The sequence below is a fragment of the Apium graveolens genome, chromosome 3 (assembly GCF_009905375.1).
Source record: "Apium graveolens cultivar Ventura chromosome 3, ASM990537v1, whole genome shotgun sequence".
NCBI lineage: Eukaryota > Viridiplantae > Streptophyta > Magnoliopsida > Apiales > Apiaceae > Apium > Apium graveolens.
This window is the reverse complement of record NC_133649.1, coordinates 15852995-15879569: the sequence shown is the minus strand read 5'-3', so window position 1 is coordinate 15879569 and position 26575 is coordinate 15852995. Positions and strand designations below refer to the sequence as shown.

The 26575-nt window shown below is 34.1% G+C and overlaps 4 protein-coding genes across 8 annotated transcripts; 2 read left to right on the top strand and 2 right to left on the bottom strand.

Moving 5' to 3' along the window:
• The first annotated feature begins 525 nt into the window (after positions 1-525).
• LOC141711818 (peroxisomal nicotinamide adenine dinucleotide carrier-like) lies at positions 526-5978 on the top strand. Of its 2 annotated transcripts, XM_074514501.1 has the most exons (11): positions 526-684; positions 781-897; positions 1037-1111; positions 1955-2085; positions 2338-2392; positions 2569-2721; positions 3704-3772; positions 3848-3955; positions 4532-4600; positions 5492-5546; positions 5642-5978. In XM_074514501.1, exons 1-11 carry the CDS (start codon positions 604-606, stop codon positions 5830-5832), a joined length of 1104 nt encoding a protein of 367 aa, XP_074370602.1. In that variant the 5' UTR covers positions 526-603; the 3' UTR covers positions 5833-5978. The 2 variants fall into 2 exon arrangements, with proteins under 2 accessions (XP_074370602.1, XP_074370603.1); XM_074514502.1 differs by lacking the exon at positions 526-684 and having other exon boundaries at positions 970-1111.
• A 1166-nt stretch (positions 5979-7144) lies between these two features.
• Positions 7145-12414, bottom strand: LOC141711817 (protein ACTIVITY OF BC1 COMPLEX KINASE 3, chloroplastic-like). Its single transcript, XM_074514500.1, has 6 exons — positions 11698-12414; positions 10572-10907; positions 9859-10414; positions 8378-8564; positions 7745-8111; positions 7145-7531 (listed from the first exon to the last, which is right to left on the bottom strand). The coding sequence occupies exons 1-6, from the start codon at positions 12241-12243 to the stop codon at positions 7406-7408; spliced, it is 2118 nt and encodes a 705-aa protein (XP_074370601.1). The 5' UTR covers positions 12244-12414; the 3' UTR covers positions 7145-7405.
• Positions 12415-15020: 2606 nt separating this feature from the next.
• LOC141711816 (cytochrome P450 97B2, chloroplastic) lies at positions 15021-22017 on the top strand. Its single transcript, XM_074514499.1, has 14 exons — positions 15021-15482; positions 15981-16158; positions 16826-16933; positions 17708-17792; positions 18157-18395; positions 18676-18849; positions 20006-20053; positions 20139-20198; positions 20292-20378; positions 20529-20617; positions 20817-20908; positions 21038-21099; positions 21178-21324; positions 21643-22017. The coding sequence occupies exons 1-14, from the start codon at positions 15322-15324 to the stop codon at positions 21865-21867; spliced, it is 1755 nt and encodes a 584-aa protein (XP_074370600.1). The 5' UTR covers positions 15021-15321; the 3' UTR covers positions 21868-22017.
• Positions 22018-22307: 290 nt separating this feature from the next.
• Positions 22308-26359, bottom strand: LOC141711815 (protein FAR1-RELATED SEQUENCE 2-like). 4 transcript variants are annotated; one of them, XM_074514497.1, is made up of 9 exons: positions 26240-26359; positions 23648-25698; positions 23500-23556; positions 23291-23356; positions 23131-23196; positions 22965-23036; positions 22804-22863; positions 22636-22704; positions 22308-22551 (listed from the first exon to the last, which is right to left on the bottom strand). In XM_074514497.1, the coding sequence occupies exons 2-9, from the start codon at positions 25679-25681 to the stop codon at positions 22495-22497; spliced, it is 2481 nt and encodes an 826-aa protein (XP_074370598.1). In that variant the 5' UTR covers positions 25682-25698; positions 26240-26359; the 3' UTR covers positions 22308-22494. The 4 variants fall into 4 exon arrangements, 2 of the variants coding, with proteins under 2 accessions (XP_074370598.1, XP_074370599.1); XM_074514498.1 differs by having other exon boundaries at positions 22965-23033; XR_012571463.1 differs by lacking the exons at positions 22308-22551; positions 22636-22704; positions 22804-22863 and having other exon boundaries at positions 22965-23033; positions 23291-23399.
• Between the last annotated feature and the right edge of the window lie 216 nt (positions 26360-26575).

The following is a 26575-nucleotide window of genomic DNA, read 5'->3' as shown; positions in this document are numbered from 1 at the left end:
TAATTATAAATTTTAATTATCAAGTTAAAAATCGAAGTTACACAATTTTTTATTTAAAAAATCATTGAAATTATTAAAAAAGTTTAAATTGGTTCTATAGCAGAATCAAACTTATTAAAAATTATTCCACTGTAGAATCAAATTTAAAATCAAGTAATTTTATCAAATTTTAATTGTTAATTTTTTTATTATATTAATTATTCTAGATTAACATCGAATTTTATATTTTTAAAATAAAATTTTATAATTTGTGATGAGATTTAAAATAAAAATAATGGTTTTCCACGGTTCTCCATATAAGATAGTTTTTCACGGAGTAAAGACCTATATATATTATATGGGTATAAATAAAATAAAAATAAAAAATCTTAATAAATAAATTTTTGATATCAGACTCGGACAAATATCTTTTACCGATTTTTGAGCGATTTATCGGCGAAAAATCGGCAGATTTTTATAACAGAGTATCCGAGCGGTAAAAAAAACGCTTTGAAAGTTGGAGGGTTGATCGGTACACCGATATAGACTTCAATGACTAAAACGTCATTAAGCACAAGGAGTAATTATAAAGTTAGAAAGAATTACAAGTGAAAGAAGCAAGCGATGGCTAACGCAGTAGTGAATGGTTTGGCCGGAGCTGGTGGTGGAATTATTGCTCAGATCATCACTTACCCTCTCCAAACTGTACACTCTCTGCTCTCTCCCTCTCTCTCTCTCTTGCTCTCTCTCTCTCTCTCACTAAATATATTTGTTTTAAAATGATGGGATAAACTATAACAGGTAAATACACGGCAGCAAACAGAAAGAATAGCCAAGAAAGTTGCTTCTTCTTCTTCTTCTTCTTCGACCCCTCCTCCTCCTCCTCCTCCCCGTAACACGCTCCTTCAACTTATCCAGGTTACCCCCATATCCTCATTATACTCAATTTTTTATAATTTTTTTAAAGTTATTATATATTTTTATTTTCAGTTGGAATAGAATGGATTCAAGATTGCATTTAAAGATTCAATTTTTATGGGGGGTGTTTCAAATTCAGGTGATAAAGAGTGAAGGTTTAGGTGGACTTTACAGTGGTTTGAAGCCTTCTTTGTTTGGAGTTGCTGCCTCCCTGGTTTACTACTCTTTCCCAAACTCCCCATTTCTATTCCTTTTGTCTTTTCATCAAAAATATTCAGGATCAGTGAAAGACATCTTTTATTTTAATTACGGAGTTGGATTTCGACGATGCTTAGTTACTTTCTCATACTTAAATGCGAAAAATGGAGCACAAAGTAGTTTATACTTTTTTAAAATATATGTTAAATTTGCAACCTTTTTCTTTTACAAGCTGCAAGGTTTTTAGAGGTTTCTAAGAGGTGCTTAGAGTAATGCCTATATGTATATTGATGGACACATTTGTATATAGAATACTAGAAATATGCATAGTACAAAGAGCAAAAACAGAAGAAACAATTCCATGTCGAAACTGGGAGAGCTACTATGATCACTGTTCATCAAAATCTGCAAAACCTTAGTGCAATTTTCTGTAGAAAGTTGATTAATTTTTTCCTGGAAGGTGAGTGATTGTGTTTTCCCTATGCAATTAGCACCAGCAGAGAAGTCGAAATTGACTTAATGAAACAATTTGCATAGACTAGACTTGAATCTGTATCTTCTACAAATTTGTATGTATACTATTTCGTTGGTGTGATTCGTGGAACCACAAGTCTTAGAATTTTTTGTATTTTTGTGTTTACTTTGCTAAAATGATTAATTCTCATATATTCACTTATGTATTATACATTTCGTACAGATATCCATGCTATAACTTACAAAAAAATCCATCTCAGTACATTAAAATTAATATCCTATGAGATGGATGTTCCTCAGTCGGGACTCCTTTAATAATTTTTCTGTTGATTCATCACTGTGGTATTTTGGCTTTTGCCTGATTATTTTCTTCTAATACTTGCAGGGAATTTATTACTATTTCTACCAGGTTTTCAAAAACAAAGCAGAAGCCATTGCAGCTGCTAATAGAATCAGAGGACGGGGAGATGGCACTGTGGGAATGTTTTCTTGGCTTCTTGTTGCAGCTTCTGCTGGGTCAGTGGTTCATTTTTATGACATCTGAACAAGAGAAAAAGTTATTTGATCTTTGATATAGAATGTTGCTACTTCTTTTCCAGCTTTCTTCATTGCGCCTCCAGTTAATTACACCTTAGATTGATCAATATTATCTTGCACTAATATTGATGGTTAGTTGTGTCAATTGATGTTGTGCTAAAGAATTTACTATTAACGTCATTTAAATACACTCCGCTTGCATTCTTATCTTTCTGAGAATGTGATTTGCAGCTCACTGAATGTCTTGCTGACAAACCCAATATGGGTTCTAGTGACTCGGATGCAGGCGAGTTCTGTTTTCTTCTTTTATGTGCAGTAATAGCGAGATGTATATTCAATTGTTCATGTTGTTGATACTGTCAGAGTAAAAGTCCTTGATCATCAAAATGTCTTGTGTTGAAGTATCTTCATCTTTGTGCTTTATATACATCAATGATCTGATGGGCTACCTGTGTTTTATAGACGCAAACTCAAGCAGAAATGAAAATGTTGGAGGCAAAGAAGGAAGCTCTAAGAAATGAAGCTTCCAGGAGCGTTATCATAGGCGCTTCTTTACAAGAAAAATTTGCTGAACTTGATTCAATTAAACCTCAGCCATATGGAACTCGGCATGCGGTTGGTACTGTTTACATTTATCTCATTCTGGTTACGTACGATATTGGGTACTCCAAAAATTTGTTGCTCTTGCTATCTCCAGCACATATATCCTGCATGTCGATTTTCGTGTTGTGTTACTTTATATTTAGTATGCAGATTTTTCTTTCGGGAAGGAGAAAATGGCGTAAACAGAACACAGAAATGTAGATGGGTTTAGACATAATTATGATAACACCGGGGCTAATGGCTTGAAAGTTTAGTCTGTCCAACCTTGAATATGGGAAGCTTATTTCAGTTATTTGACTTGTGATTTCTCCTTTGTGTACCTCAGTCCCAAATCAGACATCCTAATCTGTTTTGAAATGCTAGTAAACAAACTCATACTTGAATTTATGCTGTTATGCATGCGTTGCTTTTATTATTGCATTGTCAAAGCAGAGGGTCTTTTTCGGAAGCAGCCTCTCCAATACTATAAATGGAGGTAAGGTTTGCGTAAATTATAAACTCCCTAGATCCTGCACTAGGAGTGGGATATACTGAGTATATTTGGTTTGGTTTTTTTACTCTAGAAATTATCCATTTTAATCAATAATTGATATTTTGTTTTTACACGTTAGTTAAGAAGCTTTTGCACTTTCAGAATTCCGCATATAAATTGATATCTGAAGTTCATTATTTTTTTATCAATGTTGACCGATCACTAACTGCACACATGAAGATAACTTAAGTTTTATCTGGCTAATTGTAATCAAGTTTAAGGACTGAAAACTTCCTAGAATTACTATACTTAAAGAAAAATTATGTTTCTTTTGAGATATCTCAGATAGGAAAGATAATTTGGATGAATTTGGTATATTGAAAAAGGTTTCTTACATGGATACTCTAAAAGCGTATATTAATCATATTCCTACTTTCGTCTTTGTTTTGTTGTTTATTATATGCGTCAATCTTCTTCTGCTTGTTTTAATAGTTGTTTTTATGTATTCATGTGGTATAAAAGGCTCGCGAGGTTTATAATGAAGCAGGAGTTGTTGGATTCTGGAAAGGCATTGTCCCAACACTAATCATGGTTAGTTCTTAATTACGTACTCGAAAAGTTTGACGTTGTGCTATTGCTGGTTCAGCAATGTCAATTTTTTGGCAGGTTTGCAATCCATCAATCCAGTTCATGATTTATGAGACTTCCTTAAAGCGCCTTAAGGCTAAACGTGCAGCTAATAAGCAGGGATTAAAAGATGTATCTGCTTTGGAGGTAAGCTATGTCTACTTGGCAGACTTCTGGACCAGGCAGTGATGAAGCTAGAATTATTTTTGAGTGGGGGTATCAAATAGTTTTTTTCCGTAAAAAAGTAGTGGTGGTGCAAGCTCCGGTATTATAATAATCAACTGGGTATCAAAATGAACTAAATTGATGCCTCTATTCTTTTTAAAAATCGAGGCGGGGCTCCTTATAAAATAAACTAAAATATTTCTCTATTTATAAAATTTATATAGAAAACTAGTGGACCAAAATAAAGGGGTTTGTCCTGCTTGAGGGTGTTATGTTACAACTGTTGTAGTTTTGACATATCTATGTGGTATAATAATATCTTAAATGCAACTCGGGTATGATTATTAAATTGATAAGTCTATTCACTTTTTGGTTTCTATATCTCACTCTTAAAACTTGACAAGCTTGTTTGCATCTGATGTACGATTCACGCTATCACTTTCACTTTCATTTATTACTTACAGAGTACTGTATCATATAAATCAGGACACACACACACACGCGCGAGAGCTGGTCCTTGAACTTTAGTTTTAACTTCATAATATTTCGTGTGAATAGGTATTCTTATTGGGAGCTGTGGCAAAACTGGGAGCAACTCTTGCAACATACCCATTGTTGGTTGTTAAGGTAAAGTCTTCACTGTGCGTCTAGTTCCACTTATATGCTTTTGATGAGATCCTAGCAGCTGCCCATAAGACCTTCCCATACTTAAATAAACATACCAATCCTTATGCGGAAGCTTGTTGAAATTTCTCCAACCTAAAAGGCCAATTGTTAGGTATTTGTCTCTTCATTGCTATTTGCAGGGTAGAGACTGATAATTGTGTTATTTATAAACGTGACATTTCTGTTAATTAAATAGATGATCTTTCAGATTATTGGGGTGTACAACCAACCTCACTCAGAGATGCCCCATATTTAGTTTTTTTTTAATACTATTTACAAAACCTGGTACAGCTACTGAATTTCTAAAGAGTTTGTCCTCAGCTGTTCAGGATAAAGCTCCACATTAAAAAAAAGGAAAAGAAGAACCATTAACCCAGATCTTTTTGCATCACTAAATTCAAAAAAAGGTACCCGGGACCATTTTTCTGCTTAGATCAGTTTCAGCATCTAAGCTGTAAGCTTGTTAAACTCCAGTTGTCGTCTGTTGTCAAGATTGTCGGGCATCCAGAATGAGATGATAGATCTTCTATACAATAATTTGAGAATGTTTTATACATAACATTTCCAGTAGTGAGCATTGAGAAACGATGATTAGATAAGCATCACATCATACTATTGCTAGTCACAATTTAGCAAAAATTAAAATATATTGCTAGTCAAAGAGGAAGACCTAGGTAACATGGAAGAGAAGTGAATAAAGATGTGAATCTGTGATGAGATATAATTTAGACAAAGATATGATATGCTTTCTATACTGGTAGTGAAACTGTAGATCACTGTATTGCATAGTTTATACATCAATTAGGGTCCTCATACAAGTTCCTTTGTGCAATTTATTGCAATACTATGCAGTCGAGGCTTCAAGCAAAGCAAGATATTGGTGGCAACACTTTGTTAAGATATTCAGGTTTGCTATCATTTTAAGAGTTTTTTCTTTACAAATAGAGTAACATTTATTTACCTTATGCCATAACTTAAGCAACTTGTGTTCTGCACATTAAGGTACTTTGGATGCAATTATCAAGATGATAAAATATGAAGGATTTTCTAGCTTCTACAAAGGAATGAGCACCAAAATAGTGCAAAGTGTTTTCGCAGCTTCTGTACTTTTCATGATCAAGGAAGAGCTGGTCAAGGCCATTTCAGTATTAGTAAATAAGCGCCCAAAATATTTGTTGAATGTTGTCAAATAGATCTATAACTCTTGACAGAAGAATGCCCAAAAAATAGAAAATGCTTCTCAATTATGTTTTTAAAATTGTAATAAAGTTTCTGTAAATTATTGTAGCATGTCATTTAAATATTGCAATAATGTATCTGGTACTGCATTTTTTTTTGCTACATTGTCTTATCTCAAAGAGTTGCATTTCACATTCCCGTGGTTGTTTCCATTGTCATTTTGGTATAACTAGTTTCACTATTTACACTTTGCACCAAAGAGAAGTTACGGCGCTGCAAAAGGCATCATTTCCATTACTTTCACTGTTATCGTTAAATAAAAAGGGGTAATAGAGTGATTTTCACATTGTTTTAATGCATTTTGACCCTTAAATTATAACCCATTTTTCATCTAAATCATTAAATAAAAAATTTATATAATTGTTACCCTTAACTAAAGAAATTGTACAGTTTAACCAATTTATTAAAATTATTTACGTTCAAAATTTAAGAAGTTTAAAATATTTACTAATATATATTATTTTATAAAAATTTGAGTATGATCTTATCTCTCAAATTATAAGAATAAATTTAAAAGATTAAAAATTTGCCAAATGAGTTCGAATAATTTTCATAAAGTTAGTATTCTTTAATATTCGTAGTAAATTCAGTTCGTATCGGATTTCTATTATTTTTAAATTTTTTCGAGAAAAAATTAAAACATTTATAAAACGCACGTTTATATGTTTGATAGATAAATTCATATATTATTTTTTTAAACGAAAATTGCACATTTGTTGTATGTTTTGATTTTTTTCCTTAAAAATATAAAAAAATTATATATAACTCCTTTTTTAGTTTTTTATGCGGCATAAGTTTTATCAAGTCCAGGAGTCGTTATATATCCGTTTCTAATGAGCATTATCATTTCGATCACTAAGTTATCTACAACATTCGTTTTTGACAATTTTTCAAAAATTATCATTTAGAGTGTTAAAAAATTAAATAAATGTATATTTATAATAAAAAAAGTTTAAATGCACAATTTTTAAAGTCTGAGGAAGAAATGTGCAAGAAAAAAATTATTTACGGGTTTTAACGAAAGATGTGTAAATCTTGAGGGTCAAATTACACTTTAATATTGTCAATTTATTATATTACCCCTAACCTACTTAAGAGTGCAAAATACAGCCCCTAAATATGTTTAGGAGGCAAAGTACAATTATCCAAACTAATTGCACCGAAGTGGCAATTGAAAATATCAAAGGGATGCGGAATGTAATTTACCCTATGTTAAATTGAAATTTATCTTCAAGTTTAGGCGGGGGTTGTCGGCTGCTCATGTGAACAAGTAATCAAAGCTATTATTTTCTTTATATATCATTTACAACCCTATAATTTCAGCGGTTTTCCTTGATGATACAATGTTACAATTACAATTCAACTATGGGGTATAGAGAGCAGATCAAACTGTTGATCAGTCTAACCAGTTACCTCCCGTGTTTCAGTGCAATATCTAATTTCGGATGTCTATTCACTGTGTCTATTATTTGTTATCTCCACCAATAACAATAAAAGAACTTGGTACTTGTGAGTTGGCTACAGTAGTTACGAAGTTGAAGTCGGAGATGTTGGGGCTCTAAGATATTGTTGCAGCAAACGAGCTGCAAAACGTTGCGTAATTCCACCAAATACCCGCCTTCCAAGATTTTGTGCCTCTGGTTCTTGAAGGACCTGCAATTAGTAGTGGGATGCTTTAGCAGTGATCTTCAGATTTTTAACTAAAAACAAATTTGGTAGGTCACCTCAGTGTACTCTTTACATAGCCTTATATTCATTCTTAATCCATAGCCTTAATTATCTATGATAGAATTATCACATTTAAACAACCACTGATAGATTATCTATCCACTGTACCAAAAATGACTACAACATATAATTTTTTACCTGTAAAAGTGGCTGTAACATGGAAGGATCAAAACTCTTAGAGGAACTAAGAAGCCCCCAAATCCTGATTACTTGTGCTCTAAGTTCCATCAAGCCTTTCTGTTCACTATCACTTAGGACAGTAGGCCCAGCTACATTATTATTGAAGAACAGATTCTTTAAAGGCCCGGGAATAGAGTTGTATGTATCAATCATTGTGCCAAATATAACAGCTTCAGAAACTCGGACAGACTCTCTTATAACTAAAGCCCTGAGCTGTTCGCCATCAGGACCCAATAATAGCTTCAGCACAGGTTGTAATGCATCATTTGCTGAAAAATCTTTATCCCTTTTACCCTGGACAAGCAAGTTTTCAAGTCTATTCCACCTGGAAAGATCATAATTACAAACTTAAAATCTTACATCATTACAGAACAAATCCATTCAGATGACAGCATCACACACCTAGTTTCACTAAATGTCTAATGACTGCCCACTAGGCTTCAAATCAATATTTTTGTATAATTTGTTAGTACACAACATAGGTTGATGCTTTCCAAAATTTCATGCCTCACTTAAAATTTTAAAAAAATTATGGATTTTTTTTAAATGAGATGTGTTGGGAAGTAATTACTGAGAAAACTGTAATATTACCTGAACCTCCCATCCTTGAAAAGCAATTCAATAAGAGCATCTCTCAGATATGGATTTGGATCAGTGAGAAGTCTTTTGGCAAAATATGGATATGAAGCAGCCAGCACCTTGAAATTGGGATCAGCGTATAATGCCAAGCCTTCCAGAACAGTCAGCGATCTTAATATCAATGCATAATAAGGTGGGACTGCATTAACATTGACCATCAGACAGTGGCAAATGCAGTAATTTTACGGAGAGAACTTTTAAACTTGATCTCAAATTCAGTAAATAAGTCACATAAACGACTAATATATGAAGATGCAATAAATTTCAAGTAATATATTTTTTTGTACTAAGAAAGTACCGTTCTCTGAAACTTCATGTCTTAAAAATTGTATTATTATTGTCACCTTGTTTGAATTGTTTCACTATTTGATATGAAAAGTATTACATAAGATGGAGTCGATAAGTGTTTATATAAAATACCTATTTTAAACAAGTATTTTGAGAGAATCTTTTTATACTGCAGCATTTGTTTTGAGGATGGAATTTTTTTTATCTAAGAGTACGCAAGGTCATTTACCTATTGTAACAATAAACATATTATTCTACAAAGTCATAGTGCAATATTATAAGAATTTCTATATACAAGGTAGAATTAACCATTAAAGTTTTGAGTTGTGGTAAGGATCCCAAAACTTTTCCCGGATGATGTGGAACCTGGAACGACACTTAGCGTGTTTTAATTCGTGTGCGCATATGTATGCACGCGGGGTCACATCTTATTATCAGAAAGTTATCAACTATATATGTTACACGTAAGCATTTGGGAACGATTTAGGGAGCCAATTCGGGGTACATAGCATTTTCCAAAAGTTTTAGAGTAGCTATCAAACCTTTCCTTATTCAGAAATCAAATCTTAAATTGGGGATTATAGATAAAGGGAATTTCAAGTGACAATTAGCCAACAAACGTAACAAATAAAGCAACAAATGACAGACCGCTAAAATTTAAGGTATTTTGAATATAGTGATTGATTTCTTAAATTAGAGATTAAGGATTCTATTATAATCTTAGCAATTTTAACAATCTTGTCTTCTTACTCCTTATGATCTAATAGGAGAGGGTCAAATACCAGTAGTATTCACTATTCAAATGTTTTATAAAAAGAAGCAACTAAGAAATCCTACTTCTACTGATTCTGGTTGTCACAACAACCAGGGATCACCATCAAGATGAGAAAGCAATGTCAGAAAAACTGCACAAACTTGGTAATTGGTACCTAAATTAGGTGTAAATTCTTTCAGAGTCTAACAAAAGCATGCTGTAACTGCACAAAAGCTAGGACTCGACTAAGAGTCTTAGGTATATGATAGTTAATACCTTCATTTACTATTATCATTCATTATTTTACAGATAGATGAAACAAATTTTCTCAAATGATATATGTGAAAAAGAATCAACAGGTTATTAATAAATAAACACCACAGTGTCTTACCATTGAATGGATATTCATAAAGCACAGCCCCGAGACCGTCCACTATTGTTTTAAAGTTAAGCTCACTCACAGTTGCATTAAGTGCGTTATCAAAGAAGTTCTCAAGGGCTGGAACTATTGGAGAAACATCTACATCGGGGGACACAAAGTCTAATGCATAATAATCACGAGCCATAGCTTCATAGTCCCGATTTACTAGGTGAACAACATGACCTATGATAGCTGATCTTGCATTTTCAGGAGTCTCACTCATCATTCCAAAATCTAAAAAAGCAAGCTTTCCATCAGGTGTCGCCAAAAGATTTCCAGGATGTGGATCAGCATGGAAAAACCCATACTCAAGTAGCTGTCTAAGACTACACTGTATACCAGCATTAACCAGATCCAACACATTCAACCCTTGCCTTTCAATAGCGTCTTGCTCACTTAACTTCACACCTTCAACCCATTCCATTGTTAAAACTTTGACACCGGTGTAGTCCCAAAATATATCTGGTACAAGGACATCCGCCTTGTCAGCATACAAATTTCTAAACCTCTTAGCGTTCTGCCCCTCCTGCATAGACCTGTCAAAATTATGATTCAAACCAAAAGAATCGAATACCATATTTTTGTTATCAAGGTTTAATATACTACTGTAGTAAACAGAGTAAGACAGTCTTTTTAGCTTCAACTTAAAGTGTAAAAAGTGGAAACCATGATGAGAGATTAACCTGAACGTAGTTAAGCTCTTGATAAACTCTACTGGCAAATTCATCTATTAGAGCAACAACGTCACTAGTAACTATGCTCACGTATTTATTTATAAGGTGTCCTACACCCCTTATCAGGTAGAAATCTAGTCCTATTGTTTCTTCAATGCCAGGTCGCTGCACCTTTACAGCAACTATCTGCCCGGAGTATTTAAGCTGAGCCTTATAAACTTGGCCTAGACTCGCTGCAGCAATTGGCGTTACAGACATTGACGAGTAAATTGATTCCAGCGGAAGACCCAGCTCTCTCTCGATACATGAAAGCGCCTCATCATCTGGAAATGTTGGTATAGCATCCTGCTCAATCATCAAATGGCAGTAAAAAAATTGTATTAGCAAGTAAACTTTACTTCTTAAACACACCACACAAATTTCTAACTGGGATATATTTATTTAAATATGAATTCTCACTCCACCGTATAACAAAGAACGACTTTAAAAGCTACATTTTACCGTGCTCCGAAAAATGACACAAAATTAACCCCCTCAGACTCAATCAGTGATAACCACAACTTTGATCACAAAGGTTTCAAGCCAGTGTGTCATAATGTCACATAATTACTAGTTATCTTAAGAGATCATGCTTCGAGTTTCATAACGGGATTCCCAATAATAAAAACATAGAATTCACTGAAACACCGTTATCACTTTATAGCACCTTAAAAATTATTTTTCAACGGCAACCTCAATACGGGAGACCAAAAAAGAAGGTTCAAAACTCCCTACCTCTAAATATAGGTCACTGACACATAAGAGGTTTAACGCTGCGGCACAATCCTGACAAAGCTCATTCGATAACTACAAGAAACACTAAAGGCCCATTAAGGCCACAGCAATATTCGAACAAGGAAAGATCTCCAAAACTAAATTGCAACAATTACTACTCTCTCTTTTTTCCCTAAATCACGAAAAGGCCAAACTGAACTACAACATAATCTGCCTTCAGGTTAACATTAAAGTATCGTAGTCCTAATTATCCTAAAAATCTCCAAAACTACAATCACCACAATAAACACAAACAAAAGATTAAAAATCCCATTTTTACAAACACGAAAAAACACAAGCAAATTCGGAAAGGGCTAACTACCTGCAATTCGGAAAGCTCTTCAAGATACTCAGGCGGACAAATATCAGGCCTTGTCGACAAACCCTGTCCAACCTTAACAAAAGTAGGACCCAAACGAGTCAAAACACTCCTCAATTGAACAGCTCTCAATCTCCTCCTCTCATCACTCTTACCCTGTAGCTGATCAACCCAAACCCTAAACCCAAAAAGCCCAATTCCAGATAAAATCTTGAAAGCCCTTTTCAACACCTTAAATGGGCTAGACCCATATCTAGTATAAAGCATTTCTGGGCTATAAATGGTTGCATTCACAGCTCTGGCCAAAGCCTTTGCCTCTGCTTGCATCTCATCCGTTCGATCAATTGATGATGATGATGATGATGATGTTAAGCCTAGTTTAATTGGAACGACGGCGTTTTTGTTGTTTGATGATGATGAAGTGTTTGTGGCCTCGGCTAAGGCGGCGTGGAGCGGTGGCGATGCTCTTTTGGAGAATTTGATGGTGGGTTTGGAGTAGCCGGAGGTGGCGATGGAATAGGCGGCGCCGGCGAGGGTGAGAGTGGTCATTTTAGGTAGTGATGTCCGGCTAGAGAGGTGACTAAAATGTTTTAGTTTTGGTTGTTAGAAGAAGATAGCAGAATAATATAGATAGTGTGCAAATTGCCAAAACTGTCAAACTAGTTTCCTAAACTGTTTTTGCGTTGCGTGTATGCGAGATTATACATAACGTATTAATCAACTGGCGAGTCCAGGCGACATGGCATGATGTTTTAGACCCGGCGATGAGTGGTGTCGGCCTATATTCGTTTTCGTTTTACGTATTTTCGTGTTTTTTTTGAAAATTTTAAAGTTAAATTTGACATCGATTTGTATTGGTGTTATTTAATTGATATTAACCCGGAACTAATATATTTGTCTCTCCTTTTCATATACGAAAGTATACGAATTATATAAAAAAAAATTATTTGATAGAAAATTTACTAGATAATTCAATTGTCTAGTATAAAACAACCAAAATCTCCCATAATATTTATATAAGTTATATAGAAATAAAATATTCATATTTATTATTTAATATTAGATAAGATATATAAATTATATTATAAATCTTAAATATCGTTAAAATTTATTTATTTATATATTCCATGTTTTATATCAATTTCGGAAAACCAAACCCCAAATTAATGATAAAGGCGTTTTTTGTATTTGTATATCAAATTTTCACACTCAAACACTAATTATTCGTGTTGTTTCGTATTGTATTCACGTCTTGTGTGTCAAATTTACCATGTCTAATGGCATGACATGATACGATAGTTGTCGATTAATTTTATAAATATAGAAGAACGCTTTTATTTGTGTTTAATATTTATTTTCAAATATTGTCATTTTACAAAAAAGTTACAAGGAGCATGTTAACAGTGACTTGTATTATATTCAGTATATTAATTATTGGTGTAATTGATATAATTATTTATCAATCGTCAGTTTCTTATCACATAACAGGATAATATGACACGTAATTAATATAATTAATTTTAGACGTAGATCATATTTATTTGTGTTTAATATTTTTTGTATTTGAGTTTTTGTCATTTCATACAAATTATAAGGAGCATGTTAACAATAGGTTGCTGTTATGTCGGTTGGAATTTTTCATTTGTAAACTGATTTATTCGTGTAACTAGAAAATGTTCTGAAATATTATAGTACAAGAATAAATAAATATAGTATAATTTGGTAAGTAGAGTGTTATTTTAGGTAAGGTCCAAGGGTGAGTGTTGATAGGCAAGGAGACCAAACAGTGTTAACGTGCACGTGAGAATTCGTGTTAGCGTGCCACTATACTGTCCTCGTATCTCACTTTCGTTTAGACAATTATCAATTTTAAGAAAGTTCATTACCGTTATTTCATAAAAAATAAAAGTTCATTACCAGCTTTAGGTACCGGCATGTTTTGTTTTCGCTCCTCTGATTAAAAAATAATACTATTTCCGTCCCAACATACAAAGTCCTTAGTCCTTTTAATTTTTTACGCGTTATTTAAGATGTATAAATATCATATTTCTGTATTTTTTTTAAAAAAATTTCTTTTCTTTAATTAAAATTTAATATATATACTTTTATTGAGAAAAAGAAATTTTTAAAAACAATTTATAGAGTTATCATTTTTATTCATATTAAAATATGCTTAAAAAGTCAAAGGGACTTGTATTTTGGAACGGAAGGAATATATAAATCAATCAATCAATCGTACTCAATACTACCGCCTAGGGCAGTGTCTGGGGAGAATATATCGTACGCAGTCTTATCCCAATTTCAAAGAATGAAAAAGACCTCCGGCTTATGTGTGCGCACAAATATGTGTGTTTTAGGTAAACAATAATCCATAAAAGTACAGTAAGCTGAACAACGATAAACAATGATACAATATCTCTTCTTCACATTAGACTTACCGTAAAATGTTTCGTCCATTTGCGTAAGCCCCTTCTATTTCTTATTTTACACTTCTTTTGATATTTCAAACTCAATATTTCGCTTAAAAATCACCCTCCAAACTAAATATTTGAATTATCACAAACCATACTCCCACCTAATGACCTACCACCCCGACTATGTACACCCCGTACACCTTTGGGGATAGTATCACTAAGACGATTGTCAATGATCGTCCAAAACTGATTTGAAGTACCGAATTGAAGGTACACCACATCATGAGACTCCAAACTCCAAACTCGTAAATCCAAATTGTTTACAACCAAAAAAAACAATTAAGTGTATTACACCACTAATTTCCTGTATTCATCAGATAATTAACAACCACTTTTCGATCTTCTGATATATCCCTTGTAACAATAATAATGGAGAAAATGACAAAACCGCCGCCGCGATGTTAAATTTTTTTATCAGGCTTTTGATTATGTGTGTGTTGTATATGTAGGCTTTTGAATATATAATTGTCAGAATTTCTGACAATTTAGTTAATTAAATTGATCCAAAAATATGTTCTTAACATTTAATTTTGGACATATTTTTGACCTCAACTCGAAGTAGTTTGATTAATCGATTTTGTTTCTCCATAATGACCTTGGCGCGAAGGAGTTTGGTTAATTGATTTTGTGCGTGGAATCATTATCTGTAATTTTATTTAATAAATTTTTGTTTAAAATTCGGTTAAACCATGCCGTGAGCGGTGGGTCGGTGGTGTTTTATGGGGGAGTTTTATCGGCGGAAACAATATATAAACCGAGTGCACGATATTTGGAAAGTAAAAATAGTAAATAGAAATTAAAAAAAAAGTATCAAAAAGCAGAAGAGGGCATAATTTTATTTTTTGTGGGAAAAAAGCTGAAGATAAAATTGTGAAGTGGGAGGGGTTTGCACTGACAAGTGACAAAATATTACAATCACCACTCTATCCATCTACATGTACTGTATGTTTGTTCCTGATTTCAGGCTCCTTTCAGTTTCACTTCACACACACAAACACACGCACACACCCCAACATAGATATTTGTTGAAACATAAAATACAAGTACAGTTAGGTACTTTAATAAGTTGTTTTTATATCAGAGCCGAGCAACACAATTGAGTGGAGCACAAGGGGGGTTGTAGAGTTTGAGTTGAGGTGTGTTGTGTTGTGTAATGGCTACTTTAACAGCAGCTAGCAGCCCTTGTTGGATGATGATGAATCAGCCACTTCAACACTCACTTTCCTCTTCTTCAAGACTCACTCACTTCAACTCTTTTTCACACTGCACTACTCTCTATAATTCCAGTAGCAACTCCAACCAATCTCTCCTCAGGTATCCCCTCAACTACTATATCTACAGTTTGTTTATATCCCCACTTGTATACTTACTTCTTGGCTTTGTGGGTATTTTTGTTTTTCTAACTTGGGGCTTCTTTAAGTTTTGCATTGAGTTTGGACTTTATGTAGGCTAATAAATTTTCATCTATTTCATCTTTCTTGTTTGTGACTAAATAAATGAATTTATTAGCTTGTTTGATATAATAGTTCCCAGCCTTAATCTTGTATCTTGAATTGAGGATATTGTCATTCCTATACACTATAAAAGTTCCATCCGAAACTCAATTTGTAATGCTTTCACATTCAGCTAGTTTTTTTTTTCTTTTTTGATTTGGTTTGTTAGATGTGTTATTCTCTGCGGAAGAGCTACACATTTAATGAATTATGATACTAACTATCAAGTATCAACTTTTGCTTTGGTGGGCTGTATAGTGAGGAAGAAATGGATTCTCTTGTCTCGGAATTGCCTTGATTTGAATCATACTAATTGTAGGTGTCAATCTACTAATACTGAAGATAAAACAAAAAGGACCTTGATGGATAATGCAAGTAATTTACTCACTAATTTGCTAAGCGGAGGAAGTCTAGGGTCTATGCCTATTGCTGAGGGTGCAGTTTCTGATCTATTCGACCGGCCTCTGTTCTTCTCATTGTACGACTGGTTTATAGAGGTAATGATTGTAGTTAGGAAGAGTTTTTTTTTCCAAGTGCAATTGACGTCAAAGCAGAGAGGTTTGAGTAAAATATGCTTTGTGATACATGTATGCATGCTCATCTGCACTCACACTCACATATTTCACCCTTTTTGCAAATAGATGACCAGAATTGTTGAAGAAGTATTGTGCCCAAAATATTGCTTAACATTTGGATTACAAATATATATTGATTAACTACATGATTTTTTATAAGTCTAAAAAAAATAACATAAAGATAAACTATTAGGCATTTCTATTACTACTTGCAATATGTTATATTGAATTAAAAGGTACTAGAAGGAAAAAGTGCAGTATATAACTTATTTTTCATCTTAAGAAAACAAAATATTCAGGCAAATGTTGCTTCCACTAAATCAAGTGCTTTCTTTTCTTGAAGTTCATTATAGGACATTTTTGACGGAAATAGAGTGTGCAGGGGTCTTGTGTAGTTTTATATATAGTGTTTGCGTGTACTTCAATCCTGAAATATGGTCTGGTAGTGTTAATTCTAGCAGTTGTTTATATCTTCCTTTTGGAATTTGTCTTCCTTCATGTTTTACGTGAGTCCATGCCTTCTTACACTTTTGTCCCTTTATAATTTTAGCAACTAATTTCAATTTTCAATAATAATTTGGTTATGCAGCATGGCTCAGTGTATAAACTTGCTTTTGGACCAAAAGCGTTTGTTGTAGTGTCAGATCCTATTGTGGCAAGACATATACTTCGTGAAAATGCGTTTTCTTATGACAAGGTATATTCTTGTTCTAGTTACTCTTACAAATAATATTAAACAATACATTCAGTATTTATATCTGAAGAAAATGAAATGATAAGACTCTACGGAAGTAACAACTAACAAAAACCTTCTACCTATATAAGTTATTAAATGAACACTCACAAACTCAAATATTTCAACGGCTAAAAACTAAAATAGTACCATACAAAAACAGAGACTGTGTACCAAAGACTACTATATTTTCTTGACAAATCTAGTTCCTTCTTGAGTATAAATTATGTTCTCCCTTGGAATCATCTATACACTCGTCAGGGAATACTTTAGAAAAAACACTATCAACTCCGAGTAGTACCAATCCCATATTAGGTGCACCGGGATGACTGATGAACGTAAAACAGTCATATGTAAGCCGGCCAGCTTTAAACTAGACATATATTAACACGACATGACACAAACATTTATATAAAAATGTGAGAAAAAATATCATACAAATTATTTTTGAAAATATGAGAAGACATATAATAAGAAAGGAAAAAAGAAATAATAAACAAAAGAATAGAACATTCTACCTAGCCTCTTGTCTGCTGATTATGTACATTCATCTGCTCACCTCTATGCACAAGCAGAATTAAATTTTCAGCTTGTAGTAATTTTGAATAAATTTTCTTGAGTAATTTTTTGCTCATCTCCCTCCTCTTCTTCAATTTCCTTGAGGTACAACTCCTATATGATTTACTATCTGTCATCATATTTTGATTGTACATTCTAACTCAGTATGCATATGTTTAGGGAGTTCTTGCCGATATTTTAGAACCAATAATGGGAAAAGGATTAATACCTGCTGATATCAGCACATGGAAACAGCGAAGAAGAGGTAGTCCAAGTCCTTTCAGTAACTTAATTAGTAGTTGCCTTGAGTAGTGTGTATCAACAAATTAAATCTTTTGCTCAATATTATTAATATAGTATCAAAATATGAAATTATAATTTCTTTTAAAGCTTGTAGGTGCCTATAATATTAGTGACATGTTAAGATCTCTTTAGTCTTTACAACACTCTTGTTCTAGTGATCCACCAGTACTATTAGGGACAAAATTTGTTCCTATCCATTATACTCTGTTAGTCTGTTTAGGCCTCAAGTTTTAGATGATATAGCAAATGTGCTAGGTAGTTCTTGCCTATGAAAAAGTCTACTTTCTGATGATTAAAAACTTAAATCTGCTGACGTATTTTTACAGTTATTGCACCTGGGTTTCACACGTTATATTTGGAAACCATGGTTAAAGTATTCACAAATTGTTCTGAGAGAACAGTGTTGAAACTTGAAAACCTTCTAAAGGAAAGGAGCTTGACTGGACAAGAGACAGTTGAGTTGGATCTTGAAGCAGAATTTTCAAATTTGGCACTCGACATTATAGGGCTTGGCGTTTTCAACTATGATTTTGGTTCTGTCACTAAAGAGTCCCCTGTGATTCAGGTTCGAGAAAAACAGCTGATTTTTTATAACTTTTGACAGATTGGTCTTTACTATCCACTACATAATTGAGTTTTTTCAATGTATCTTATATATTTTTTTAACGGCTCGCACTCACATTAATTGAGTGAATAGATGATACATATACACTGTATGTTAATTTCTTCAGGATTTTAAGTGTAAAATGACTACAAACTGATTTATCTTTTATATAATATTTAAAAAAAGCCCCATCTCTCTCTCTCTCTCTCTCTCTCTCTCTCATGGCTTAAAAAATTTTCAGGCAGTGTATGGAACACTTTTTGAAGCTGAACATCGATCTACTTTTTATATTCCTTACTGGAAAGTTCCCCTAGTACGCTGGGTGGTTCCCAGACAGAGGAAGTTCCAAAATGATCTAAAGGTGATCAATGACTGTCTCGACGGTCTCATCAAAAATGCAAAGGAGACAAGGGAGGTAAGCTATAAAATTGAAAAAAAGGAGTAAAATAATAATAGAAAGGATTGGCCAAAGTAGTCTTGCATCACTGATTAGACTCCCTGATCCTTGTTTTTTTAATACACTCAACATAAACTATTTCTATCGGAGTTTTGATTTTTAAACAGTGAAATGGTCATTATGTATACTTGATGTAAATAGCACGTTAATGTAACATCTAATCCCACATCGAGGCATGTGAGACATTTTGTTCAGTATACGCATGAGCTTCACTACCAATTGCAGTAACTATTCATGATCAAAAATATAAAATTCTCAAGTATTGCCTTTGGGCCAGTGTAATTCGGCTTATTTCAGAATCAAGATAGACTCGATTGACCAGGTTGTCACAGTCAAGGTTATCACGGCGCCAAGTCGACCCTCGAAGCCTGAGTACCTTCGTGAAGACTAGTCGACAAGTCGTCCGACTAGTCGTAAAAAGTCGACAAAGTGTTCATTATACATATAATTACTAGATTTAATATATAATATATTTGAACACGTTAATTTTATAATTTAGATCAAAAGTAATAGAATAATTAGTTCAAAATAAGCATGGTACATCACAACTATGGTTATGAAGCCCCAAGTCGGGCTACGAGACTCTTGGGTGACCTTCACGTCAACTAGTCGACGACAAGTCGGGCTTGGAGACTCTTGGCGCCTAAGTACCTTCGTGTCGACTAGTCGTCGACTAGTCGTCGACTAGTCGTCGACTAGTCGTCTTCGTGATAACAATGGTCACAGTTATCAGTCATAAAGTTTATTGGTCATCAAAATAATTTATTATAGAGGTTTTTTCATATTCACAACTTCAAAAACTTTTTTGCAAAAATTCAAAAAAATTATTTGTAAAAATATGTTTATTCTACAACTTAAAATACTAATTGCCTTCGAAAAATGTTGTTGTTGATAAGCTTTAAAATAAAGAGCCAGGAGTCTTAGGCGTGTGGCGTGCAATCAGACTCGAATAACTATATCTATTTAGTAATAAAAGCCGCTAACAAGTTTTGTGCAAATTTAATAATGGTAGTATATTTTGTCAAGTTCGTATCACAATGTTTGCAACTGCTTTTAGCTTTCTGTGTTTGATATTCATGTTTACACTTGATCCCTCAAAACATGTTTTTGACAGGAAACAGATGTTGAGAAGCTGCAGCAAAGAGATTATGTAAATCTTAAGGTAGGTATTGTGTGAAATACTCTGCTAATACAATAACTTTCTGAACACAGAAAAGTAAATTTTAGCATGCCCGGTAAGTCTGCAGGATGCAAGTCTTCTTCGTTTCCTAGTCGATATGAGGGGAGCCGATGTTGATGATCGCCAGGCAAGCTTTTGCAGCCTTTCGTTAGATCCTACCTCAGTTAATTTGTAAACTGTAGTGGTCCTAACATATTTTTCTGATGTTTTCATTGATCAGCTAAGAGATGACTTGATGACGATGCTTATAGCTGGCCATGAAACCACCGCTGCTGTCCTTACTTGGGCTATTTTCCTCCTAGCACAGGTATATTTCATTGTTATGCTCGTGTTATTTCATATAATAGGAAGTTAGTTAACTTCTATGGATGAAAGATAACAATTGTCGATCCACATTATTACAAATATGTGATTCTTTTTTTTGAAATTATTTTTTTGTCAACTTGCTGATATGCAGCATCCTGCCAAAATGAAGAAAGCTCAGGCAGAGATTGATTCTGTTCTCAGTCACGAGGAGATAACCTTTGAATCGGTTAAAAAATTAGAGTATGTGACTAATTTGGTACCCCATTAAACAATTATTCCTAGTTTCTCATGGTCTTACATATCCAGTGGCACTCATCTCAAAAAGTAGCAATTTTCTTGGATTTCTAAGTTGATACTTGATTGTAGTAAATATGACATTGGAATGTCTCACTTGTTACTGTGTGATCTGTTCTCCTATTCTTAATGATCCACCATTCAGGTACCTACGTCTTATAGTTGTGGAGGTTCTCCGTTTATATCCACAGCCTCCATTGCTCATCCGACGTTCCCTAACATCTGATCAATTACCAGGTGACCTAGTTCTGAATTCTGCATAGTCTGCAAATCAAAGTCCAGTGATGTCCAGTGATGTCCAGTGATCCCATTGAGGTTGATTAACACATTACTAATAAATTGATAATGATTGCTTCAATCTTGCAGGAGGTTATAATGGAGACAAAAATGGATACAATCTTCCAGCTGGAACTGATGTTTTTATTTCTGTGAGTACCTGTTCCCCTTTGATACACTTCTGAAGCATGTTTGCAGCTGATTTTTTACGTATGTAATCATCTGGGCAGGTATATAATCTTCATAGATCTCCATACTTTTGGGACAAGCCCGATGAATTTGAACCTGAGAGATTTCTAGTTCAGAAGCAGAGTGAAGTAGAAGGGTGGGCTGGTTTTGATCCGTCTAGAAGTCCCGGAGCATTATACCCAAATGAGGTTACTTTTTTATTTTCTCCATCTATTCTACTAAAAGTCTCATTAGATCTAGTTAATTTGTTTCTTTCTTATAAAAGGCTCTCGGCTTCATTGATGGTAGACTTGGTATAAAATGACACTAAGTTCTTCAAGTTTGACATTGTAATTTCAATTTCCTACCATCAATTTTATACTTAAAAGGGCTCAAAAACAATATTTTTATACTAATACTTGAGCCTTTAACACGGGAGTCTTTTGTGGAACAACGGGAGTCCTAAGTACATTTATCCGCACTCTGCAGAATGTCACATATTTTATTAGGAGTATACGTCTATGCAGATTATAGCCGACTTCTCCTTCTTGCCTTTTGGTGGAGGGCCAAGAAAATGTGTGGGAGACCAATTTGCTCTCATGGAGTCAACTGTAGCATTGGCAATGTTGTTAAAGAAGTTTGATGTTGAGCTTAGAGGATCTCCAGATTCAGTCGAACTGGTTACGGGGGCAACAATGCATACAAAGAATGGACTATGGTGCAAAGTTAAGAAGAGATCCGACGTACATTGAATTAGGCTTTGTAAGCAGAAATAGTGAGCTTTGAGAAGATATGTTTGTATGATGCTCAACATGTACGTAAACTAGAACTCTGTAGGAATTGTAAAGAGAATTTCTCATTTTTGGCTAACATATCTCAAGGCGGATATGTTTTACCTAGTATCTGGATCTTCTGGCCTGCAAGGTTCAAGATTTTGGTTTTTTGGTTGACCCTACAAATGGTCATTGGTAAAGATTAACAGGTCATAAAATTGAATGGTTATGTTACTCCGGTATAACTCACAATGTCTTGGATAAACTTTTGTTGCAACAATGAACCAAAAATATAATAAAAATTAGTTTCGGTTCAGAATTTATACTCTACTTTGGTCATTTCTTATTAAATTATTATAACTGGTGATTCTTTATTAATAACTTGAAAGAGAGAAGTGTACGATAGATAAACGTTAAAGTTGAGAGAACTATCGTCCAGCAAATTTACAAGGTGTTACAAAATACAATCACAAAAGAACAAAGACTATACAGAGATATACGCGGCAAGAAAGTAACAACAAAAACTGTGTAATTTTAATAATGGACAAAAGCCCACAAGATTTGGGATAATGGTCTGTCATCTCTATTATCTCCTCCATCAGAAGCCTACCTAGGAATGTGGTTGTCTTGCAAGTGTTTTGAAGCATTATCCACAGTTTCTTCCTGCAGAAAAACACAAATTTAATAACATTCAACCAGTTAAATCAAACATTAATACACAAGTCGATCAGCTGCTTAAAGTCATACTATATCATGCAGGCTATCCTGAAATCCGAAATGCCCGTGCACAGTTGGAGCATTGAAACTAACTTGTCCCTGCAGCTCAGGATACAATATGGCAGTATGAGGGTCAAATGTATTTCACACGCTGAAAAAAAAAGCTTTTTGAAAGAGAAGACCATCAAAATCTCATACCAGTGCATGCAGGGTCTGATGAGGACTAAACTGACCAACACGAGATGGAATTGTAATTAACTGTCCCAATAAAAAAGAACAAGTAAAAATTTAACACCAGTCAGCATAATTAATGCCAACTGTTCAAGTACCACCAAAGATTAGTATAAATTATCCTATACCAGCCCATGCATGCCCTGTTGGGTGGTGTAACACCCATCCTGCATCGACGGCATTAAGTTCATTGGTTCCTGCTATGATTTTAAAGTTAGGAAGAATAAACAACAGTTTACAAGAAGATGAATATTGATCCAAGCTTCGTGAGGTGCAGTTTAACAGAAGAGCTACCTCTCCTTCGGCCGTCTGTGGGACATTAACATAGCAATCTAAATATGGGTTTCCTGATCTCAAAGCCTACAGTAAAGTACAGGAAATACATCAACCAATATATATAACTCTCAAGTAACATTAACAAAGCAAGATGCTACAAAAGTATTTGCTTTCATACCATCCCTTGCATTCCCTGTTGAGGAACATAAGACGTATCACTACCTGCTCTCTCATCCAGCACCTCCTAATATCACAAAACACCAAAAGTGCATCATTGTTTTTTCTTTCTGAAAGTAACAAGAATGTCAGTAACAACATGGAATAACAATACATGTCAAACATAACTGCAACATAATTTGGTTACATCAAAATCAAGAGATAACTAACCCTTTGCTGGTTAGCGACTTGCCTCCTGATTGCCATTAATTCCGTTTCAGTGCATACCTACAGTAAACCTAAATCTGGTAAGTACATTACCATTTCAAATTTACAGTAAAGTAAGAGCATTCTCTGGTCAAGAATAAGTTTAGCTAACCTTTTGCTTTTCTGGTGTTTTTTTTCTTTTTGACCCCTTACCAATATTGCACTCTTTATTGACGCGTATAAGCTCCTGGTTAAGCATGTAAGATTCTGAAGGAATCCCAACAGAATTATTCACATCCACACAATGTTTCAAGGCTTCTTCAACTGCACATAATGCAATATTGTAGCTTTCCTGAGACACGGCTCCTTCTTCACCCAGTTTTGCAGCAAGTTTACACAGATCATTGAAACGTTCAACCCTAAAACGAGGCCTTTTATTATTTCTATCCAATATCTGATTGATCTTTGCATCCTTTGTCCACCTCTTCAGTACATAGTGGGATGGGATGTTGGATATACCAGAGAGCTGAAGAACTAACAATGCGTGTCTACAGAGAAAACCTCTGTATTCAAATGAACGGCATGAACAATAAATGCTTGATTCTGCTTCATTCCAGCTTACATAGAAATTCCGTGTCCCTTCAAAATCATCAACTAGAAAAGTTATTATGGTCTCTCCTTGGTTTTGCTTTTGTATACTACAAGAATCTGTTTCCAATACTTCAACTTGAAATATCTTGAAAATTGCATGTGTGTATACAGTCGACATTTGTTTCTCAAAAGGTGATAGGGTTCTTACTATGGGCTGTTTCTTTAGTGTTTCAAAATCAGCTTTGGCCTCCTCCACAGACCTCTCATTCAAAAATACTTTGTACTGATCAATAAACTCCTTAAAAGTACTTTTTGTATTTATGTGTTTGTCAAAGAAAGAGGATATACTGTCACATCGTTCAGCCGTAGAGAGTCCAGCCAAAGAAACATCCCTCATATAAGTTGGGACCCATTTTTCGCGATCTTCATACAACGATTGAATCCATTCATTCTCACGAAGCTCAAATTTACCAACCAGTTTCCACCATCTGTTTTCAAACTCTTCATCTGTCCAACACTGAAGTGCACATTTTTTGAATTTTGTACTGAAATTTTCAAATCTAGTTACTGTATGACCAAGGATTTCAGGAATCTTTCTTAGTACATGCCACAAACAGAAACAATGGCGTGTTTTAGGAAAAACTGCTGAAATTGTGTTCTTCAATGCCTTGTCGTCATCAGTAATAACCACTATGGGAGCTTGACCATTCATTGCTCTTAGCCAAGTGCGCATCAACCAAAGAAATGAAGATGTAGTTTCATCCCCAATCAAAGCACATCCAAACAATATAAACTGGAAGTGATGATTCACACCAAAAATTGGAACAAATGGGATCTTATATTTTTGCCTTACATAATTCATATCAAAAAAGACTACGTCAGAAAAGTATTTGTAGTCATTTCTACCTTTCGCATCAACCCAAAACACATTTCTCAGACGCTTTTCCTGATCCAAATCTAAGGCATATAAGAAATTAGGATTCTCAGCTTGCGAAGTCATAAAATGTTCAAACAGAACGTGTACATCTTCCTCATCTAATGATAACTGCAGCCCTTTCTTTTGACCGGAAATCGCAACAGACTGCTTCTTCCTGCCTCTGATGGCAAGGCAAAAGTCATCAGGGAAAATCTCATGATTATGATCCTTTACAAAACTGTATATAAACCATACTCCATCATTCCGTTTTTTTATATGCATGCTTGCCTTGCAATCCGTCTTAGGACATGATCGTAAATTAGATGTTGCACTTGTCGTGCGCTCATTTCCGAATCTAGAACATGAAATTTTTACATCAATGAACTTTCCTGATTTTTTGGATCGACGGCTGGCTTTTATTGTAATGCCAAATCCCACCAACCTGGCATATTCCCTGTAAAAAGAATATGCTGCCTCCTTTGATTCAAACTCCAACCCACACCGAGGCTCATTTATGTTACCCCAATTACCACCACCTTGTAATACCTGGTCTCTCATCACTATGTTTTGAACCTCATCTCTTGCAGAGTTTCCAGAATAATTTAAATCCTCTTTCTCGGTAAGCACAAAAGTGCTTCTACCTGATACATTGTCTAATTTTCCGTCCGTTCGCAAAGGATGTTCAAGATCAATCTCCATCCCGAAATCACTTAAACCTACAAATAATCAACCATTTACAACAAAATAATTCGACCAGTGACATGACTGACTAGAAACAGATTATCGACAGCAAATTAAGTGCAATAAGCACATTTGTGAAACTACAACACACCATATAACAAGTTGTGAGCTAAAATAGTGTAACAACTAAAATCAATCATTTAACTTACAACAATACTTTACTTAATTTCGATTGATCACAGAGCATGCCGTTATTTCAATTGCAAGAATACTAAAATTAAAATATAATTATCTCCCTTTAAGGATCCATGATTACATTCAAATTCTAAAACAGTAGGCTTTTTTTATAAAACACACTGAAATTAGCATGACCACTGTTACCAATCAAGTATATGATAACAATTTAAACTAATTACCAAAGGACATGAGAACAAGTTAAACTAATTACATTAACATTCTAAGATATTGCATAAAAGTCTTTTTTTCTTTACCCCCTTTACAGCAAAGATTAACAACAATAGCCGAGTAAAATCTCTCCAGCTGAGAGAGAGAGAGAGAGAGAGAGAGAGCTCATACCCACTATTTGTTAAGCAAAAAGAAGTTGAGAACAAGCAGCATCAGCACTCAAATGTCAAGCTGAAAAGGAAGCAATACACACAGAAGTAGAAGTATAAACTCTTTTTCTTTATATTCGAGCATTGAAGTACGGTCTGTTTTATTAACACAGCTCAACATTAGAAAAATATAATAAATTCAAAATAATAAGATTTAAAATTTAAAATTCTTTACCAAAATAATTTACTATCAACTTTTATTTGTAGCTACTTTTGTACCATAATAATTTTACATTACGTAAACCTATAAAATTTACTTTTATTTAAAGGTAATTTTTCTAAAAAAAAGTATATTTTT

Excerpts from the sequence above, each read along its gene's own strand:
- LOC141711818 (XM_074514501.1), top strand. The coding sequence starts at position 604 with ATGGCTAACGCAGTAGTGAATGGTTTGGCCGGAGCTGGTGGTGGAATT. Across the intron at positions 3,773-3,847 it reads TTGTCCCAACACTAATCATG|GTTTGCAATCCATCAATCCA; the intron begins GTTAGTTCTTAA and ends ATTTTTTGGCAG. Across the intron at positions 5,547-5,641 it reads CACTTTGTTAAGATATTCAG|GTACTTTGGATGCAATTATC; the intron begins GTTTGCTATCAT and ends CTGCACATTAAG.
- LOC141711817 (XM_074514500.1), bottom strand. The coding sequence starts at position 12,243 with ATGACCACTCTCACCCTCGCCGGCGCCGCCTATTCCATCGCCACCTCC. Across the intron at positions 10,415-10,571 it reads AAGAGCTTAACTACGTTCAG|GAGGGGCAGAACGCTAAGAG; the intron begins GTTAATCTCTCA and ends AGGTCTATGCAG. Across the intron at positions 8,565-9,858 it reads TTATGAATATCCATTCAATG|TCCCACCTTATTATGCATTG; the intron begins GTAAGACACTGT and ends ATGTTAATGCAG.
- LOC141711816 (XM_074514499.1), top strand. The coding sequence starts at position 15,322 with ATGGCTACTTTAACAGCAGCTAGCAGCCCTTGTTGGATGATGATGAAT. Across the intron at positions 16,159-16,825 it reads TGTACGACTGGTTTATAGAG|CATGGCTCAGTGTATAAACT; the intron begins GTAATGATTGTA and ends TTGGTTATGCAG. Across the intron at positions 21,100-21,177 it reads GAACTGATGTTTTTATTTCT|GTATATAATCTTCATAGATC; the intron begins GTGAGTACCTGT and ends TCATCTGGGCAG.
- LOC141711815 (XM_074514497.1), bottom strand. The coding sequence starts at position 25,681 with ATGGAGATTGATCTTGAACATCCTTTGCGAACGGACGGAAAATTAGAC. Across the intron at positions 23,557-23,647 it reads AAACACCAGAAAAGCAAAAG|GTATGCACTGAAACGGAATT; the intron begins GTTAGCTAAACT and ends GGTTTACTGTAG. Across the intron at positions 22,864-22,964 it reads AACAGGGCATGCATGGGCTG|TTAATTACAATTCCATCTCG; the intron begins GTATAGGATAAT and ends TTATTGGGACAG.